We start from the raw sequence: 21205 nt of genomic DNA, 5'->3' as shown, positions 1-21205 counted from the left end.
TTATATAATCTAAGCAATCAAACTATTAATTAATAATAAATAAATAAAAATCAGCCCTTAAAATCTTTGAAACACATTGTATAAACATGCCCAGTCAATCAAACAATGTTTTGTCCATAATCTAAGCAATACTAATCAAATTAAATCATAACCATAAAGAGAGAGAGAGAAAGAAAAGGTTTAACCTTGAGTTCTCTATGGAAAATCGATTCTGTAAGAGACAAAAACTCAAAACTTTAGTGAGAAAGATTGATGGTAGTTTACATTAGGGTACCAGGTTGGGTCGGCTTAAATAAGAGAGAAAAACACACATGAGATCTCCGCCTCGGATTCGGAGAAGGAATGCGGTTTTTTTTTTTTTAATTATTATTATTATTTTATGGTCATTTTTGTACTATGCACAAAAACAAAGCGCAAATTATTTATGGGCCATTATCTCGACTCATATCCTTTTTATGGGTCATTCTCCGGTACCCACTGTTTTTTTTGGTGGGTACCGTACCCCCATAAATCTTGACCGTTGATTTTATTTGTTTTAATCCTAATCATTTATTCATTCTTAATGTAATACCAGTTACCGGTCAAGCAGGTAACGCATAAAAATAAAAACATGTGCAAGAAAAAAATAGCAGCTACCTTCAGACTTCTCTCTTGCGTTCTCTCTCTCTCTCTCGTTTTGCATTCCCAAAAAAATCAAAGGGACTATTTTTTTTTCTCTTTTGTTCTCTCTTTCAAATTGCTCTCTTGCTTTCAAATCAATATCCTGGGCGAATCTCCTATTGGAATCTGAATGTTTGTTCTCTCTTTTCTTAGATCAAAATAGATTTGTAAAAGGTAAGGATCAAAAAAACAAAACCCTAATTAATGCAAGCTGTGAAATCTTTGATTTCAACCGATCACTGCTCTCTCTCTAATCTCGTTCTCAATTTGATAGGATCAAACACTCATCGTGCTTCAATTGGGTACTTTAGATAATGTTTTCAAATTTCATTAGTGTTCTTATGCAACTTACTACGATAGAAATAAAGGGTGGGAATAGAAGAAACTATGATAATCTGCTTATCTGACTCTTTTTTGGGGTTGGGATTGATAAATATTGATTTTTGGAACTTAAAGACATCTTTTCATTGAATTGCATCTATTCAAACTATCAGTCATCTTGAAATAAAGATCGGTAAATTATCACTTAATTCAGAAATAAAGATAGGTAAATTATCTTCATGACAAATTTAAAAAAAAAATTTATGATGATTTATTTTCATTATATAATTTTGTTTTGTTTTTTTTATTTATTAGTTTTTTATATTTCATTTTCAAACATGCTTGATTTTTGGTAATACAAGTGGAGCTATGAGAAGGAGAAAATTGAAGAAGCATAAACTATGGAGTGCTGTTGGTTGGAGTACTAGTTAGGCCTCAGATAATTGTTTTCTGCAGAAAGAGAATCTGGTCGTTCTTATCTAATGATTGAATTCCTTTTGAAAAGGGAATTTTGCATCTTCATTGTGGAACTTCCAATTCTAATCGTTGTAGAAGATACATTTATTCCATATGATCAATTCTTTAACAGCTTGATAGAATGAAATTGTGCAGGTTCTATACAGACAAAAGTTACATGTTTTCACCATATATGCAAGTGAAATGTGCAATTTATATATGTATATATTGTTTAAATTGCACCAGCAAACCTGTGTAGAGTTATTATATGATATGGCTTGCATCGTACGGTTCTCATCAAGAATTTGTCACCCTTCTTCTAAAGTGACAAGAATAAATTAAGTGATAAAAAAATTGGCTCATTGGGGCCTAATTTCTATTTGATAGAGTTTACTCTCCACTTGGAAATCAAGCTTTCTTGCATGCTAAAGTCATATATAAGTTGCAGAAAGCAGAACCAAGGCTACAGAGGAGAGAGAGAATAATATAACCTTAAAAAATAAGTAGCAATGCGCTACACAAGAGTTAAAAGTAGGAGTTTATTGTAGCCAAATTGTAAATTTTTTTAAGTTTAAAAACTCGAATGTAGAGTGTTTTTTGGTGTTTGGGTTGCAAAAACAGCATTTGGAAATTTTAGCTCACCCAATACTAATGCTCTCATTGTGGGTCTAAATGGACACCTAGTGTTTATTTGATATTATGTGATTTACATGAAATTTTTTATTTTATTTTAAAAGAAATGTTACATTTATAATGTTTTCACAATAATTTTGCAACAAATCCTAATTGAAAAAAAGTAATTGATTTTAATTTGGACCCACAATTGATTGAATATGTTCTTTGTTTGCAAGGTAGGTCGGACTTTGTTGTTTTCAGCCATCTGTTCATTATACATGTCGGTGGAATTTGTTTCAAATGTTCAACCTTCATTATAGCAAATAGGTGCCCACAAGGATATCCATACAACTAGAATAGCAAACAAGAGCACTTCAGAGATTGATCAACTGGACAATACACAACCTCCCATCTTGAGTAAGGGGATGCATACCGAGATAAGGTGTATGTACAATAACCTTCCTTATCTATGTAGTAAAGCACAATGAATTTTTGTTCATTCAATAATTCTTCTTGAACCATGCTGAATATCTCCCTTGGGACACTTCCGCACACGTGGATCTAATGAAAATGCCTAAAAAATATAAAACCTGGTGTAGTAGCCTTGATTGATGAATATTTCATACTGGACCTGTAGTTTCAATTTAAGTGTTTACTGAAAATTTTAAAATTGTCAACAATCTTTGGATTGGATTTTTTGCATAACTTGCTAATTGTATAGTCATCCTATTTCCAACCTTAGACACCACAATAAACACACAACTGTGATTAAGTTGCAGATGTTGTATAAGAAAAATTAGAGAGCACATAAGGTTATACATCTTTGGTTTTATAGTATATATAAATAATAAAAATATAAACATCAAGAAAGTGATCTCAACTATGTTATTTTATAGGGAGGTATGCCCCTGAATGTGATGGAAGCTACCAAGAGAGATATGTAGGAAGTTAATTGGTATATTCAAATATTTATGGAAGAAACCAAGATAATTCTAGTTGATTTTTTTTGTGAACAAAAGTAATTATTGTGGTTGGGCTAATTTCTTAAGACGTTTTTTTTTTTTTGGTTTTAGATTTTAGATCCAAATTTTTTAATAACTTTTAAAAAATTACTATTGTGATGAGCAGTTATTAGTAAGTAAAAAAGTGACTTCAGTGGTGGGCCCAAATGTAAAATTATAGTCAGATGTGATATTGCTATTGCCTACTATGACAATATGACAATTGAACAGTTAATTGTAAGGAAAAAAAATAGGGTACCATTGAATTTGATAAAAGTGCGGTTAGAAGTAATATTGGTACTGCCTAATATAATAATGGAATTGTCAAATTTGGGAATAAAATTAGGGTACCACTGAATGTGACAAAAATAAAGTTAGATGTAATGTTGGTACTGCTTAATGTGACAATGGAACCATCAGATTTGAGAAAAAATAAAGGAACCACAATATGTGACAAAAGAACTGTCAAATTTGATATTGGAACTGCACAATGTGATAATAGAACCATCAAATTTGAGAAACAAATAAAAAAACCACTAAATGTAACAAAATAACTGTCAAATGTGATGTCGGAATTGCACAATGTGAGGATGGAAGTGTTAGATTTGAGAAAAAAGTAAGGGAATCACCAAATGCGAGAAAAAAACTATCACATGTAATGTTGGAATTGCACAATGTAAGGATGAAACCGTCAAATGTGAGAAAAAAATAAGGGAACCACCGAATGTGAGAAAAGAATTGTCACATGTGATATTAGAACTGCACAATGTGAGGATGGAACAGTCCAATATGAGAAAAAAAGTAAGGGAACTATCCAATGTGACAAAAGAACTGTCACACGTGACAAAAATAGAGCAGATGCGATATATGTACAGCTTAATATGACAATGGAACCATCAAATTTGAGAAAAAAAATAAAGGAACCACTATATGTGACAAAAGAACTATCAAATGTGATATTAAAATTGCACAATGTGATAATAGAACTGACAAATATGAGAAAAAAAATAAAGGAACCGCTGAATGTGACAAAAGTACAGTTACATGTGATGTTGGTACAGCACAATGTGAGGATGGTACCATCAAATGTGAGAAAAAAAAATAAGGGAACCATCGTATGTGACACAAGTACTGTTACATGTGATGTTGGTACAGCACAATGTGAGGATGGTACCATCAAATGTGAGAAAAAAATAAGGAAACCACCGAATGTAACAAAAGTACAGTCACATGTGATCTTGGTACTGCACAATGTGAGGATAGTACCATCAAATATGATAAAAAAATAAGGAAACCACCAAATATGACAAAAGTATAGTTACATGTGATGTTGATACTGCACAATGTGAGAATAGTACCATCAAATGTGAGAAAAAAGAAAATAAAGGAACTACCGAATATGACAAAAGTACAGTCACATGTGATGTTATTACTACACAATGTGATGATGGTAACATCGAATGTGAGAAAAAATAAGGGAACCATTGTATGTGACAAAAGTACCGTCACATGTGATGTTAGTACTACACAATGTGAAGATGGTACCATCAAATGTAATGTGTTAGTAACCTGGTATAGTAGGTTGCCTACTAGTGGGTACTGTACCCCTAAAAAAAAGAGGAGGTACTATAGAATTACCCCTTTTTATAATTATATATTCGATAGAAGCCCATTATTTTTAAAGAAGAATTTACCTTTCTTTTATAATGAAAAGTCCAGTTAAGCCACATTTTGTTTTCCATATAAAATTAATAAACATATATAAGAAAAAACAAATACGTAATCAGTTACTTCAAAAATATTTTTTTTATGTTCTCTTTACATATTTGATCAATAGATATAGATGCTGCTTGTTTATAGAAACCAAAATTTAGCAATGACTCAAAATCAAACTGTGTACTTTACGTAACATATTGAATGCAATAGGAGTAATGATTTCGGTCCCAAAAAGAGAGGTGCATGATTGCCCATAGGCACTAAGATTCATAAATCTATACAAACACGAATAAGAATCATTCATAAAATAATTTTAATTTGTATAGGTAAAGATCAATTTATAAAGCTTACTAAACAATTCAATTGCATTCAAGGGAAAAAAAATCACAAATAAAAACAAATTTTATTTTCGATTTTATTTTATTTTCTCAACAATTAAAGAAAACTTCAAATGAGACCATAATAGGACATAATGCATAACAAGGAAAAAAAACACACACACACGTCTTGATACAACAAAATGACAAATAAAATCGTTAATAAAATTTTAGCACTTGATAGTTTTTATTTTATTTTATTTTTTTATTTTTTTTAAAGAGAGTTTCAACCTATGGCGTTCGCTTCTGATAATAACTCTTTATTATCAGACCAAGACATCAATCAGTTTTTGGTGTAGGCGGAGATTGAACCTCAGATCTCTTATACAACCATCAGAGACTTTACTAGTTGAGTTAACTCTCCCTAAGTGCTGGCAAAGATGGCTGAGTTTAGGTCTTCGATTTAAGGATTTGGGTTTGGGTTTTTTGTTGTGGTTGTGGTGGTTTGAGGCTTGGGTTGTGGTGGAGCTTGTTCGGTTGGATTTTTTGGTGGAGGTTGTGGTTTTGGTTGAGGGCTGTTGGTGGGTTTGGATTTTTGATTCATTCGGATTTTTTGGTGGAGGTTGTGGTTATGTTGAGGGCTGTTGATGGTGGTGGTTATGGTTGTGGATTTCTGGGTTTGCTGTTGGTGGTGGTGGAGCTTGGTTGATGATGGTGGATGAAGGGTTTGCCATTGGTGGTGGTGGAGTTGGGTTTCAGTGTAGCTGGGTTTGAAGAGTACGTAGAAAAGAAAAGGGTCGCAGGTAGCAACCATATTCTTTTGTGTAGTGTCAGTGGGTGGGTCCATCATTTTGGCAAAAAGTGGAGTTAAAAACTGAGATACATGATTGAGTTTTGTGACCAAACAAAAGTGTTGGATTTTTTGAGTGATAGTGGGGTTTGGGTTGTAAGTTATGGGTTTTGAGTTTGAGTTATGAAAACTGAGTACTGAGTTATGAAAACTGAGTGAGCCCTGAACCAAACGAGCCCTAAGTATGCAACCACATGTGGAAAGGAAAATATTGTTCAAGGCCCTCTTTGTGACAAACATTATTACAACATATCACAAGCTATACAGATTAGCAGTAGGGCTCAATATGCAAATTTTGTTTGTGATATTTAATGCTTCATTGCCCTGTTAGTGATGATATTAGTATATGACCATGCTACTCGTCCCTTGTTATGGACAATATGTCCTCACAAGGCAATCTAGTGCTGATAAACAACCAAAACAAGGTGCAACAGAAGTGGTTAAATACTTGCAAATATATGCACAAAGATAAGGAAATAACCCAAATGGAGATGTTATATGGAAAAGAAAAGACTAGGGATTCGTTCCCTCATTGATTAAAACATGCCAAATCCAGTGTCTTTTTCTTGCTCAATCTATCAAGGCATAGCTTAATCTTCCTAAAACCTTTATTTGAAGTAAAAACATGTCCAATCACTATAATAATATCTCTAACAATATCTTACTTACTAATGAGATTTTTGATTTTCTGGGGAAAAAGAAAGGGTGGAAAAATTGCTTTGGGGCTCTCAAAATTGACATGAGTAAGGCTTATGATAGGGTGGATTGGAAGTTCTTGAAAGCTGTTTTGATTGCTATGAACTTCAGTGACAATTGGATCACTTGGATTATGGAGTGTGTTACCACAGTTCATTACACTCTCCTTATTAGTGGTAACATCACAAAATCCTTCTTCCCCTCAAAAGGTCTCAGACAGGGTGATCCCTTATCCCTCTATTTGTTCCTGAAGTGTGCCAACATTCTCTCTTTGACACTCATGAAAGCTGAAAGCCAAAATAGGATTAATGGGGGTAAACTTGGAAGGAATGGGTGTTCCTTTACCCACCTCTTCTTTGTGGATGATTCTATTTTCTTCTTTAAACAAGACAACCACTCCTTATCCTCTATCAAGGACATCTTAGCTTGGTATTGTTCCATCTCTGGGCAAGTCATTAACCTTACAAAATCAGATCTCTACTGTTCCCCCAATATGCCTAAGTAGGATCAATAGAACTTAGCTTCTTATCTTCAGGTGAACTTAGTCATCTCCAAGCAAGTACCTTGGCCTAAATTTTAAGCTAAAGGGAAAGTGTATTTTTGATTTCCAATTTCTAGTGGACAAGCTTAAGGAAAACTTCAGGGTTGGAAGGCTAAACTTCTCTCTCAGACGAGTAGGACTACCTTTATTTCTTCTGTTCTCCAGACCCTGCCCTTATATACTATGGCTTGCTTCAAAGTGCCTGAAAGCATTTGTAACAAGATGGATGAAATTAGAAGAGCTTTTTGGTGAGGGCATGATTCAGGGGTTAGGAAGATGCACCTGATCAATTGGGATAGGGTCTGCAATCCTAAGAGGGAGGGTGGAATGGGGTTGAAGAAATTCAGTCTAATAAACCAAGCCATGTTAGTAAAGCAATATTGGAGAATTAGTCAGAATCCTCATTCCCTCATCTCTAGAACTTTCAAGGCTAGATATTTTCCAAGGGGTACCATCCATGACTCTAAGCCTAAAGCTCATCACTCTTGGTTTTGGAGGAATATCATTAGCCCGAAAAATAATAAACTTAAGGAGGGCAGATGGCTTATAGGGTCAAGTCATGATATTCCTCTTGATCATCCTGCTTGGTACCCCCTCCAAGCTGACCAGCTTAATAATCCCAATTTCAGGTCTGGTATAGTGGCTAATCTAATTGACTACTCTTCTCATAATTGGAAGGCTGGTTTAGTTAGAGCAGTTTATTCTCCCCAGGTTAGATCAGAAATCCTTAGGACCCCAATCTCCAAGGTTGGAGTAAGCCCTGACATCCTTGTGTGGAAGCACTCTAGCTCAGGCAACTATAATGTCAATTGTGCTTATAATTTGTTGCATAGGGGCTCTTCTAACTTTAATGAATTTCACAGTAGGCAGCATAATGACCACACGGCCTTTTGGAATGTAGTTTGGAAAGTTAGAGTGCCTTTGAAGGTTTGCAATTTTGTGTGGAGGTTGCTCCATGATAGTCTCCCAACCACGCTCACCTAGAAAAGTAGAGGGATCCCTGTTGACAGTAGTTGCCCTTTGTGCAATGAGGGGGATGAATCAACTTCCCACTTATTCCTTAGATGCACCTTTGCAGGAGCAGTTTGGCATGGTTCTGCCTTGATGATTCACACCTCTGCTCTTCCTCATTCTTCCATTCAATCTTCGATAAGAGCACTGTTATTCAAGCACAAATGTCTGGATCAAAATTCTATGCATTGTCTGTAGGCTATATTTACTACTCTTTGGACAATTTGGACCCATAGAATCTTGGTGATTCATGAAGGAAAGCACCCCAATCCTATTGAAGTTGTGCTAACATCTCAATCGCTTCTTTGCAGGTATAAGGATGTTTTCAGCAGTTGCTCTAATCCTCCTCAATCTCGTGCAAACCAAGCAAGGCCTCAGCAGTGTTTTCAAGGACCTTGGCAGTTGCTTATCAAGGTTGCTGGTGTCAGGAAAAAGAGAACTAGAAGATGTGGATTTGCTTATGAAGCCATCAATTTGCAAGGGACTGTCCTGTTTCATAGTGTCTCTACTTGTGCATCTTCCTCAACCTTCAGTGCCATCCAGGAAGCAATGGTAGTTGCTGCTATGAAGGCCAGGAATTTTGGATTCACCCATGTTTTGTTTCTTAGTGACAACAAGAGATCAATTTGTGTGACCAACAGAGAGGTAGCCCCCAATTAGCAGGAACGAATTTTGTTGACTGATTTGCTACACCTTAATTAGTTTGGTCTCTTGTATAGATCTGCTTTTGTTTCTAAGCCTATTTTAGGCAATGTTTATACTCTGGCACATTTGGCTACTAGCATGCCACTGCACTTTAGTTGGGTGAGCCCAGCTCTTTTGTAACTTGTGTTTTCTTGGAATGGTATATATATATATATATATATATATATAAACATTAAAAAAATCTAGACCATTTATCCTCGTTTTAAATAGAGGATTAGATTAATTCACTTAATGAGCCATTTTTGCTTTAGGCTTTAGATGCTTTTACATTATTTATCCCCATGTTAAAAGAAAACCTATCTTCATATTTTGGTAAACTTGCTATATAACAATACAATGCCTCAGATAGGGCTAAGCTTGCTATATAACAATACAATGCCTCAAGTAAGGCTATCCAAGGGCTGGTTTGGATCGAGTTTGTGCTTAACCCGAAACCAACCTGCTCACATCGGGTGGCATATGAAGAGACCCGCTGCTGATATCCATTAACCATGGGTCAAGTTGATTTCGATTAGAGTGGACGGTGGTCATTTGGTTGCTGGATCTAACAAGAACTCGCCAAATTCGCTACTCGTCAGATTTCGAACTCCTCAACCACCACCACACTTAGTGGATTAGTCGAGTTTTAGTTACAGGCCGGACAGTTCTGGCAGGCTTGGGCAACCCTAGCCTTGAGGTAGAGGTTTCTCTCTACTCCTCATCATGGTTTTTTTCCCTAATCACTTTTAAATGGTTTTTAACGTAAATCAACATGCCATGCATGCTTCAATTCCTAGTTGAAACTCTAACACACCATTCTTAGTCAACCATTTACCAATTCTTAACGGAGCCTAAATATACATGTAGTTTATTATGTAAGGAATCAGCACGTTAGAATCAAATTTTGACCAAACTACCATGTACAATAGTGGATAAGTTGACTAAATAAAATGTCATCCATTCTTACTTTTCAATACATCAAAAAATTCCCTTTCGTCTTAATAATTTAGTTCTTCACATCTCACCTAAAAATATAAAAATTAAAATATGTGAATTTCTATTTGTATAAAAACATTTACAAATAATGAGTAGAATTATTGGATAGAACCTACCTTTGAATCATTAAATTTTATCCACTTGTTTTCCCTTTGTATAAGAGATAGGTACCACCACCATCTCTATGAGCTAATATACAACTTCATAAAGAAAATATATATGGCTCTACAAAACCGTGATTTTTTAATAAATTTATAAAAAAAAAAAATTAAAAAAAAAAATCCAGACCTAAAGAAGGCAACTAGTAAACAAGCAAGTGCATGCTTTGGCTAAATCATCCTTGAAATGAAGTTTTTTTTCATACTAACAAATTTTAATCTTGAAATGAACTTTCAATCTTTGGCTATATCATCCTTGAAATGAACTTTTAATCTTTGTACATTTTTAGGACCTGCTCAACAAACTTTTTTTTTGTCAATATGCAATTTCAATACTAAAAGACATACAAATGTTGGCTCCTTTATGGTATATTGCTCTAGTAAGTAGCATCAATTAGCAAATTAGATAAGATATTTTCATTATAAAGTTCATACCTTTCGCAAAGTTTGATGTTGCTTTCTTTACTATCTTTGAACTTTTTTTTCCTTTGACTTTTAAATGTTGGGTTCTTTCTACAACCTGAGATAAACAAAATGTCGTCAATATGCGATTTCAGTACTGAAGTTAAAGTGAAGCCATCTATGTGAAACTAATAAGATTAGTTGAATTAATTACATGATAGAATTCTAAATAGAAGCCCGACTGACAGCCCTTCTTAGTTCTTTTTGAAGGTTACTTTTATGTTATTTTGCATTAGATATAGACAACACATTAATTCAACTAAACTTTTGGATTTCTTTGCTAGTTCTTGATTTTCCAAAACTTTTGGATTTCTTTGCTAGTTGTTAGGACAACTACATTGTTATATTACAATTTTTTTTTTAATCAAGGAGTGCTCCTCTTATTGGAAGTAAATTTTTTATTAATATGAAACAAGTTATAATTCATGTGTGTTGCAAATGTGCATTAGAACAAGGAGTGTATAATGTGATTTGTAATTTTATTTTATAATAACAACTAGCCGCTAACCCGTGTGATGCACGGAAAAACTATTGAATATGAATTATTAATTAATCTATGTTTATTTTCCATAATAATAAATAAATAAATAAATAAATAAGCAAATGGGAAAAAAAATTTCAACAATGAAAGAAGAATTTAAGCTACTACTTATACAATGTTGTTGACAATGCCAAGTAGCCTTAAAAACTTTAGTTTTTTTGCCTTAGTAACCTGAAGACACCCAAAACAAAAACATGAGACAATAGAATGGATTTGAATTTTTTTACAAAGAAAGAAAGCATAGGATACCTTACATTAAGTTTTGTGAATGTGAATGAATATTGCACATTAGTAGTATCTAACTCTCATTGTAATACCCCAATTTTGTTTTTATGATTATCACCATACATTGTCATTATTATTATAGAGCTGGGGTACGATACGTGTAGGTACAATAAGATGGGAGTAGACAGTTTCGTGGTGCTACAAAGTAGGTGAGAAAATTAAAGTTTTAGTGCATACAATTTAGTGCAGCAGTTAAAATAATAAATAAATAAATAAATAAAAGAAGAAGATATTTTGTGGGCTTCTTGGAGACTAAAGAGATAAGTACAAGTGAGTTTTAAACTCCGGCCTACTATCCTACCAAACCCACATCTCTGATGTGTTAAAGTATAAGGTAGAGGAAAAGATAAATTAGGGTTTTCATAAGAAAGGTTTCATCACTAAGGAGGATAGGAGGTGTACTTTTCCCTTGGAGTTTAGAACACATACAATTGAAGAGACAAACAATTTGTTCAAGGTATGATTTCTCATTGTTGGCGACAAAAATTAAAAAGGTTTGCATGATTATTCCATATGAACGCATGAATAGGCGATAAGCGTTTAGAAGTTTCGCGTCTTATAGTTATAGTGAAGTCGTTTGGGTAGGGCCATTATATAGATTAAAAAATTCTTATTTTTATGTTATTAAGTCAATTTTTTCACGAAATCCCTGAATGCTCATAGCAGTGCAATGAATAGAGATTTTTTATATAGAAATATACAAGAGGACTTAGTCTCAAAAGTTCCTGGAGTTAATGCAACCTTGGAGTAGTGCTGAATTATTAACTCTTATTGTAATCTATAATATTGTTTTAAGTTTCAAAAATTTTAGTCAATACATGCTATGGGTTGCTAAGTCCTACGGGTAGAGATTTTCTATGGATACTATAAATATTTATTTGGATCATATAGAGTATTTCAGGGCGGCCTAGAATATTGACTGTGGTTATAGAAATCCGTTTGAACTCTAGGAGTACAGATTAGTTCTGGGGAAATATTGTTGCGGTGAGACTTTGATAAGGAATATTAAATTGTTTAATTCAATGGTATATACGAAAGTAGTTTTCATACCTGATTTTTGTAGGACAGTAGGAAAGAAAAGGGTTGTAAGGATTAGATTCCATGCTTACTGATTAAAGCATTCTTTTGTTTAGAGCTTACGGAAGATTAAAGTGTTCAGCTGTGTTCAGAAGTATTAGTAAGAGAGGTAAGTAATTATGCATAATATGCATAATTTTGTTCACTAGGCTGTTAGAAGTTAAAGGTTTTCAAAAGTTATGTTTTTAAGCTTATGTTTTCTAAAGTTTATCAAAAGCATTTTTACATCATAGAAAGAGAAACTTTGACTTTTAAATAATGTTTTAAAGAGAAACTTTGAATTCTAAATAATGTTTTGTATGTCTGAATCTCATTTAAAAGATGATTTCTAAAATAAACTATTTTCATAAAATAATTGAGATTCAAAGTAAGTTTTCTAAAAAGGTTCTCATTCATTAAAATTGTTTAAAACCAAGTGATTTCAAGTCATATTCCTATTCTCCAAATCGTATTTAAAATGTTTCTTTTAGCAAATTGAATTTTCAGATTTACTCAAGAATTGTAAAATACTTATATAAACTCCTCAATTCCTACTCATTCCCTAAGAGAGTCAAGCATCCTTTGATTATGTTTCAATTCAATATTATGATATTCGATATGTCTCTATATTTGGAATAATTGTATATATTAAGAAAATCATTCTATTTTGTATATACTTTGTCTTGTAATACGTAACTCAAAAAGAGTGTTTTTAGAATTGATAAGATATATGTGTAAATCCGCTCACAGGATTGTATGTGAGAATATGTGTTGATCCCTCACCAGCAGGGGTTAGATGTTGGTATCTGCTCACGGGATTGTATGTGAGAATATGTAATATGTATATATGCCACTATACTCTGATCAATTATATGTATGTGTTTTCTAATGATTTTAAGATGTGATTACATATGTATTAAGTGATTCATTATATGTTTTGGAATAATTATTTTTGATATCATTGAATGAGTTTGTGAAAAATCAAAATACTCGTGCTTTGCTTGACTCTATTTTGTTGTGTATTCTGTATAATTACTTACTAGATGTGTGGTTCACCCCATCAATTACTATTTTCAGATTAAAGTATAGTTGGGAATATAGAACCTTTGGATCGCTTTGTAAGGTGCAAGGTAGAGTGTGGAAGTTGTAGGCGACTTCAGTATTACTTGAAGACTTATAAGAGTTTTTTTTTTTTTTTTTTTTTTTTTTTTTTTTTAATTTTTAAAATTTTTTTTATTTTTTTTTTTTAGAGTATTGTTTCTTTGGAGTTTAATTTATTTTGGACTAATTATGTTTATGAAGTTGTATAAGTTCAGCAAGTTAGTCATGCGTCTAAATTCATGTTCCATGGATTTGGGTCGTGACACTCATCACAAAGAATGAATGTTACACATTAGGATTCCAATCTCAAAAATTCCTATCCTTGATACCAAACATTCAATTACTAAAAGGAAAATATCAACTAAACAAAAATTAGGATTCCAATCCCCAAATAATCAATAAACAATTAAATTTCAATTTCTAGGATTCCAATCTCCCAAACCACATGAAGCCAGATAAAATTCACAATATTAAAGTCAAAACTAATGAAAATGCCTAAAAATCAAAAACCTTGTATAGTAGGCTTGATTGATAACTATTTCATACTGGCTGTAGTTTCAATTCAAGTGTTTATCGACAATTTTAAAATTTTCAATAATCTTAGGATTGGATTTTTGCATAACTTGCTAATTGTATAATCACCATATTTCCAACCTTAGACACCACAATAAACACACAACTTTGATTAAGTTGCAGATGTTGCGTAAGGTAGTTATGCTCTACCAATAGATTACCAATAAATTGCATCTTTGAAAGGTGCTTGACTCATGCGCAAGATTCTCACAAGTTTAGCCTCGTGACACTCCAAAGCAAAGTCTGAACACTAACATCCTATGCAAACTTAACATAATGCGTATGTATACCCAATAACAATCTTCTTCAAACTACACGCCCCAATCACCTTTACTTGATAATCATGAATATTAGCCACTAAACCAACACAAGAACAATTAGAGAGCACATAAGGTTATACATGAAATCTATTCTATAATTGATGAAAAATTTTAAATAAATAATATTAGCCACCAAACTGACATCAAATTCACTGCATCTAGTGATTCATTGTGTATTAATAATTGATGAAATTTTTTAAATAGTAATAATTTATATTAATCAAAAGAGTTTTGGATTATTCACTATCGAACAAAGAGTAGAAAAGCTAAAGAGAAAAAAAGAAAAAAAGAAAGAAAAAAACCTTCGTTCTCACGCGTAACATAAAAAATTACCTCAAAAATTTGCCCACACAAAATTGAAAGATTGGGTGATTTTGTAAGAAGATGTTAGATGGTGAATGGAGTGTATTTGCTAGGTTTGTATTTGAGTTTGCCATGAGAACTATGTTTGGCATTAAGGGGGCTGACAAGGAGGTAGAGGTGAGAGGTGAATGCTGTGAAAGAGGGAGGGAGGCAAAGGCAGATCGTGGAAGAGTTGGGTTATTTTTTCTTAAAATTTAAACTTAATTAAATAAATAAGTAAAAATTAGTGATGCGAAAAATTGTGGAGGCTCAAAAGCTTATATGATACAACCTAAGGAAGCCAACCATTGGTCAAACGTCTTTGATTTTATAATATATATATATATATATATATAATATTGTTACATTAGAAAACATGCTATGACATTAATTGTGCCGCTAGACACATCGTTAATTTTATTTATTTATTGGATAAACAAGAGTATCCAAACCCATGTGTGTTGCTTATGCACACAAGAAGTGTATAATGTGATTTGTATTTTTATTTTATAATAAAACATGCAATGACATTAATTGCACCATTAGATACGTCGTTTTATTTATTTATTGGATAAAAAAGGGTGTATCCAGACCCCATGGAGATGGCCCCAAGATAGGAACAAGACTTCATGAGGGTGGCTCTAAAATAAAGATAAGAGGTTTTGAATTCAGAATTTCTATTTCATATATATTATGAGACTTTAAGAACCACTAAGCCAACTTCTTGGAGTTTATAAGACACATTGTCAAGGCCTAGTAGTTTTGTAATATAATAATTATATATGATGTTGCACACCTTATTTGACTACCAACATTGACAGAAAACAATATATTGTAGGAAACCCATAATCATCGAAACATGAATTCTCTAACAATATTTAAAAGTTCATTGGCCCGTCTAGGGTCCACGAGATCAATATTGTGGAACCCATAATCATCGAAACATGCCTCAACCTGGACCCCACACGCTACCAACATCTCCACAAACTCCTGTTGCCGATCAATCATCGGGTCCCCACTAAACCCAGTAACCAAACACCTTTTTAGTGTACTAATCATCTGCTTGTGTGGGCCTTGCACCATGGGATTACAATACCGATGGTCCCGATTAATCGATTTTGGCAAAGCAAGTTCCCACAATAGGTCGAGCACAGGCAGAGGCAAAATCTCATCCGTAGCGTATCGCAGCTCTGATTCAGTTCTTTGTATACCTCCAAGCATGGGTTGGTTCATTATAATCCCAGCAATCTTCAATGGCTTCAATTTCATCAAGTCTGTCTTTAAACTCGAATATAGCACGATGTTTCCACCACATCCAACGCCGTAAAGATAACACCTCGAGAAGTCTCCGTAGTCTTTGAGCCACTGCTCACCATTGGGGTTTGTGGCTTGTTCTTTAACCCAGTTGATAGCATCGACACCATCTTCGTACTGCGCTGGGAGTCGACTCTCGGGTGCTAGACGATAGTTCACGGAAACAACAATGGTGAGAAGCTCGCTCGCAATTTCCTCACAGTTTGTGTGGGCATCAGAGTCAGCTGCACTTAAGAGAATCCAGCCACCATGGTGGCAGTAAATTACAATGGGAAGTCGAGCGATGGTGTTGTCATTATTGGAAGGCAATTTTGTTGGTCGGAAAATACGAACCCATGTCTTAGTTTTGACGTTGAGAGTGATGTCTTTGGAGACCACAGGGTCCCCATTGGGGTTTGCCTCGATTGTGGGGCGGGCTTGGCCTCGATTGAGCGTACCATCTGGGTTGAGCTTGATGTTGAGGTGGTCGTAAGGGTTGAATCTTGACCTTTGTGTTATAGTATTTTCTTCTTCTTTGGAAAAGTAACTGTAATTGGAGGAATTTCGCATATTGTTTTTTGCATATAGCCATGAACCCATGATGAAGACGAGTTTAAATCTTTTATCTCACTCTTTTTGCTCCATTATATACTCCACAAATAAAAACATATTATATGTCCATCTAATTTATTAAAAGCTAAATTTATTCATTCTATTATTTCAATTTCCTAAAATAAATAAATAAATATATAAATAATCCATCATATTTAGGTAATTAAAATAATAGAAGGCATAAATTTAGCATTTAATAAATTAGATAGACATGTGGCATATTTTTATTTGTGGAGTATATAGTGAAGAAAGAAGAGTGAGACAGAAGATTTGAACTCTAAAGAAAACGTATGTACGAACAAATTTGAGTTTTTATTTTTTGGTTTCTTTTCTTTGTATTTTGAAAACGGTTATTATTATTATCTTTTTTAATTTTTATTTTGTCATTGTTATCATGTTAATGAAAACATCGGATATGTATTGGCTTTAATATTTGGGACCATCAAAGTTGGGTAATATGCGTTGTTTTCCATTGTTGAAAATGTCAAAGATGGGTTGTTAATTTCTTTATTCAGAGCAAAAAGAGTAATTTTAGTACCATATAAAACTAACGTAACTTTAGCCACAATTATCTTGCATTATAGATTGTGATTGGTTACAAGTCATCTTACGTAAACTTATCACTTTTTATCTACCAGTCACTGTTACATAGACAATTATGGTATTTTATATGGTCTTAAATATTTTTACAAAAAGGGCTAATGTGGTAGACTAGAGCATGGAGGTATCAAACTTTTGAACCCGAAATTTGTTAAGATCTTAGTCAAATTCGTGCTGTTGATGGTAGTTTTTATAAACCAAAGATTCCGGTACATTAAGGTGGTCAAATATTAACGGGACGGATTCAGATCTGCATCATACAAACCAATGAATAGATTGAAAGTTAAAATTATTTGACCTCTAAATATTTTTTTTCCAAAAATAATTCAAACTTTTATATCTCACACTTGAATCATTTCAAGAGATAAAGCGGACTTCACCGGAAAAACCTAAAAATCCAGTTAAGGATGTAATTACCATATATTTTTGAGAGCGATTATCAATACATATATATTTTCCTTTAAAAAAAAGTTGTTAAGGGTCTTGGCCCCCTCTCCTAATATAGTTTCCCTCCTTACTGGATACCGTTAGAAAATTCCAAAATTTCAAAATATTTTATTTTCCGTGGTTGCAAAATTGGATTTGCTCCCGTGTTTCTGTTACATATCCAAGTTCACCACCAATATTTATGCTTCTGAGAAATTTATTATTCAAATACGTACATATATAACCTTGAATTCTTATGAATCATATGCCAGAAATGAGCAATCACAGTCTCATAGATTATCTGATTATGTCGTCTGATCCCTACCAACACTTTCAAATTGCTCACAATACTGATGGCACTCTCACTCGATATATGAAATTGCCAAAGACCAAAGCAAACCCAGTGGCCTCTCCCGGAGACCCGGTGCTCTCCAAGGATCTCATTCTCAATGCCCAAAACAAAACCCGTGTCCGAGTCTACATTCCGACACCAAAACTTTCTTCAAATGATGGCATAAGGATTCCCATCATAATTTTCTACCCTAGTTCTGCATGGATTCTTTTAAATTGGGACACTACCCTGGTCCATTTACAAAGCTCAAAGCTCGCATATCAAGTTTCTGCCATTGTTGTTAGCGTTGAATATCGCGTTGCCCCAGAGAATAGGCTCCCAGCGCAATACCATGATGCAATGGACGCAATTCTTTGGGTGAGAGAACAAGCATTGGATCCAAACGGTGAGCAATGGATTAGAGATTATGGAGATATTTCAAGGTGTTATCTACATGGAAGTGCTAATGGTGGGAATATGGTATTTTTCGCTGCGTTAGAAGCAACGGGAATGGAGTTGGAGCCCTTGAGGATTGCTGGGAATATAATGAACCAGCCCATGTTTGGCGGCATGCAAAGGACGAATTCAGAGTTACAGAACTATGGGGACGTGATGTTGCCCTTGTGTGCACAAGATTTGGCTTGGAAGCTCTCGTTGCCAGAAGGTGAAGATCGAGACCATTGGTATTGTAATCCGATGGTGGAGGGCCCCCATACGAGTGCCATTAGTAAGCTTGGTAGGTGCCTTGTGATTGAGTCCCGTGGGGACCCATTGATTGATCGACAACAGGAGTTTGCAACCATGTTGATAAGGCATGAGGTCCAAACTGAAGTGCAATTCGACCCTTTGGGGTGCCATGCGATCGAGATCATAGACCTGGAATGGGCAAATGCTCTTGTGGAAAGGATTAAACGCTTTATTGTAGAAGCAGAAAATAAATCATGAGTCGCAAGAGCCTTTTAGCTCAATTGATTGGCATCTATTTAAATTTTTAATGGAGATATCTAAAATTTAAACCCTCTCTTCCACAACTATCAAATTATACATAAATTAATTAATTTAAAAAAGAAAAACCTTAAATTTATGGTGAGTCACACTAATTAGAGGGAAAAACCCAAAATAGATTTCATTATTACTAGCTTTCTTATGCAATGCATGTTTTATATTAAAGTTGAATTACAATGAAAATCAAACTAAACCCAAATTAACTTTTAATTGTAGTCTAATTTAGTGTCAAGTGTCTATTTTAGTTTGATTAACTTCGGTAAGCCAGTTTTTGTGCATATCAGGCTATCCTAACTAATGCAACTTTTATCACCGCATACCCTTAATGCGATAGTCACTCTATAAGTATAAGTACTTGTGGGGTGTTGAAGGGAGATAAGGATCGAGATTCAAGTCTTCAAGAGGAGTTTCACACATATATACATTTATTAGATAATGTTAGAATAAAATTTCTATCTTGTAAAAAAAAAAAAAAAACTATAGTCCTTGTGTTTTGTAGTTATAACAACCGTAGAGGCCAGTATAATCCCCGGACTGGACTATGGTCAGCAACAAAATTTTGCCTCAGAAATAAATCAAAAAGTATCGAACTAAATTGTGTGGCACCGCATGACTCTTCTTCGTTATCAAGCTAAAAAAGTAGGTGCTAACGTAAATGCAACAAGCATGAATGAAGGGAAAGCTGTTGTAAATTAAACAAAAATGAAAGAGAAAAAAAACATTGTTATCCACACAGTACCGTGGGAAAATTTCGCCCTAAATTTTTGGAACTACATTATTTTCATGGTTACAAAGTCTGGATCTGGGTTTCTGTTATATATACCCAGATTCACCATCAAAATTTTCATACACCTAGAAATTTATTACGCATGTAGAAAACCCAAAATTCTTCCACCTAGAAATTATTAAACAAGCAAAATCGATATTATGTCGTCTGATAGAGATCCCTGCGACTACTTTAAAATTGCTTTAAATCCTGATGGTACTCTCACTAGATTTGTGACGTTCGCCAAAAAAAAAAGCAAACCCCATGGCCTCTAATGGCGACCCTGTGGTCTCCAAGGATCATACTCTCAATGGCCAAAAGAAAACCCACGTCCGAATCTACATGCCGGCCATCAAATTGGCTCGAAATGATGACATAAGTTTCCGATCATAATTTCCTACCCCCTTTCGAGTTGGTACCTTTATTTATGGGATACTGAAACGATCTACAAAGCAACCTCGAAGCTCACATCCGAGGTTCCTGTTATTGTTGTCTCCGTTGGCTACCACATTGCCCCAGAAAATAGGTTGCCAGCGCAACATCATGACGCCATGGAAATGGAAGCAATTCTTTGGGTGAGGGAACAAGCATTGAATCCAAAGGGTGAGCAATGGATTAGAGATTACAGAGAAATTTCAAGGTGTTATCTACATGGAAGTGGTTGTGGTGGGAACATAGCTTTTTTCGCAGCATTAGAAGCAACGAGAATGGAGTTGGAGCCCTTGAAGATTGTTGGGAATATAATGAACGAACCCATGTTTGGTGGCATGGAAAGGAAGAAGTTAGAGCTGCAGAATCGTATGGACCCTGCCTTCCCATTGTGTGCATATGATTTGACGTGGGAGCTCTCATTGCGAAGGTGAAAATTGAGTCCATTGGTATTGTAATCCTATAGCGGAGGGCCCAGACACAAGCGCCATCAGCAAGCTTTGTAGGTGTCTTGTGATTAGGTTTTATGGAGACTTGATGATTGATCTGCAACAAGAGTTTGTAACCATGTAGATGAGGCATGGGGTCCAGATCGATGTGCTGTTCCACCATTCAGGGTTCCATGCAATTGAGATGGTAGGCCCGGGAATGCTGTTGTGGAAATGATTAAAGACTTCATCGATGAAATGGAAAACAAACCATGACGTCAATACTTTGTTATTAATGTGGTATTAATGTTACTAGAATTGTTACTAATGTGGTATTAATGTTAATAGAAGTAGTACATTTATAATATTTTCACTACAAATCATAAATGGTAACTTGTTATTAGTTTTAATTTAAATTCATCACTTAAATTACTTTATTTATTTATTTAATTATAATAGTTAGTAACAACTTATCACTTAGAACTTGTTGTAAAAGTATCATGAAAAAATTATGAACATAACATTTCCAGTTAAGTTTGTACAAAAGGTTGAGTAAAAAGAGGAAAATCCTCTAACCAAATTTGAGATCCCTCCGAAACATGATCAAACATTA

The 21205-nt window shown here is 34.2% G+C and overlaps 2 protein-coding genes across 2 annotated transcripts; one reads left to right on the top strand and one right to left on the bottom strand.

Moving 5' to 3' along the window:
- Positions 1–15551: 15551 nt before the first annotated feature.
- Positions 15552–16595, bottom strand: LOC126696493 (probable carboxylesterase 9). The gene has a single exon (XM_050393224.1). The coding sequence runs from the start codon at positions 16593–16595 to the stop codon at positions 15552–15554; it is 1044 nt and encodes a 347-aa protein (XP_050249181.1).
- A 1312-nt stretch (positions 16596–17907) lies between these two features.
- On the top strand, positions 17908–18909 carry LOC126696492 (probable carboxylesterase 9). Its single transcript, XM_050393223.1, has one exon. It carries the CDS (start codon positions 17908–17910, stop codon positions 18907–18909), a length of 1002 nt encoding a protein of 333 aa, XP_050249180.1.
- The last annotated feature ends 2296 nt before the right edge of the window (positions 18910–21205 follow it).

Source organism: Quercus robur, chromosome 8, assembly GCF_932294415.1.
Source record: "Quercus robur chromosome 8, dhQueRobu3.1, whole genome shotgun sequence".
Classification (NCBI taxonomy): domain Eukaryota; kingdom Viridiplantae; phylum Streptophyta; class Magnoliopsida; order Fagales; family Fagaceae; genus Quercus; species Quercus robur.
This window is presented reverse-complemented; position numbering and strand designations above follow the sequence as displayed.

Bases quoted from the DNA above. Each gene is read 5' to 3' on its own strand.
- LOC126696493 (XM_050393224.1), bottom strand. From the start codon at position 16,595: ATGGGTTCATGGCTATATGCAAAAAACAATATGCGAAATTCCTCCAAT.
- LOC126696492 (XM_050393223.1), top strand. From the start codon at position 17,908: ATGAGCAATCACAGTCTCATAGATTATCTGATTATGTCGTCTGATCCC.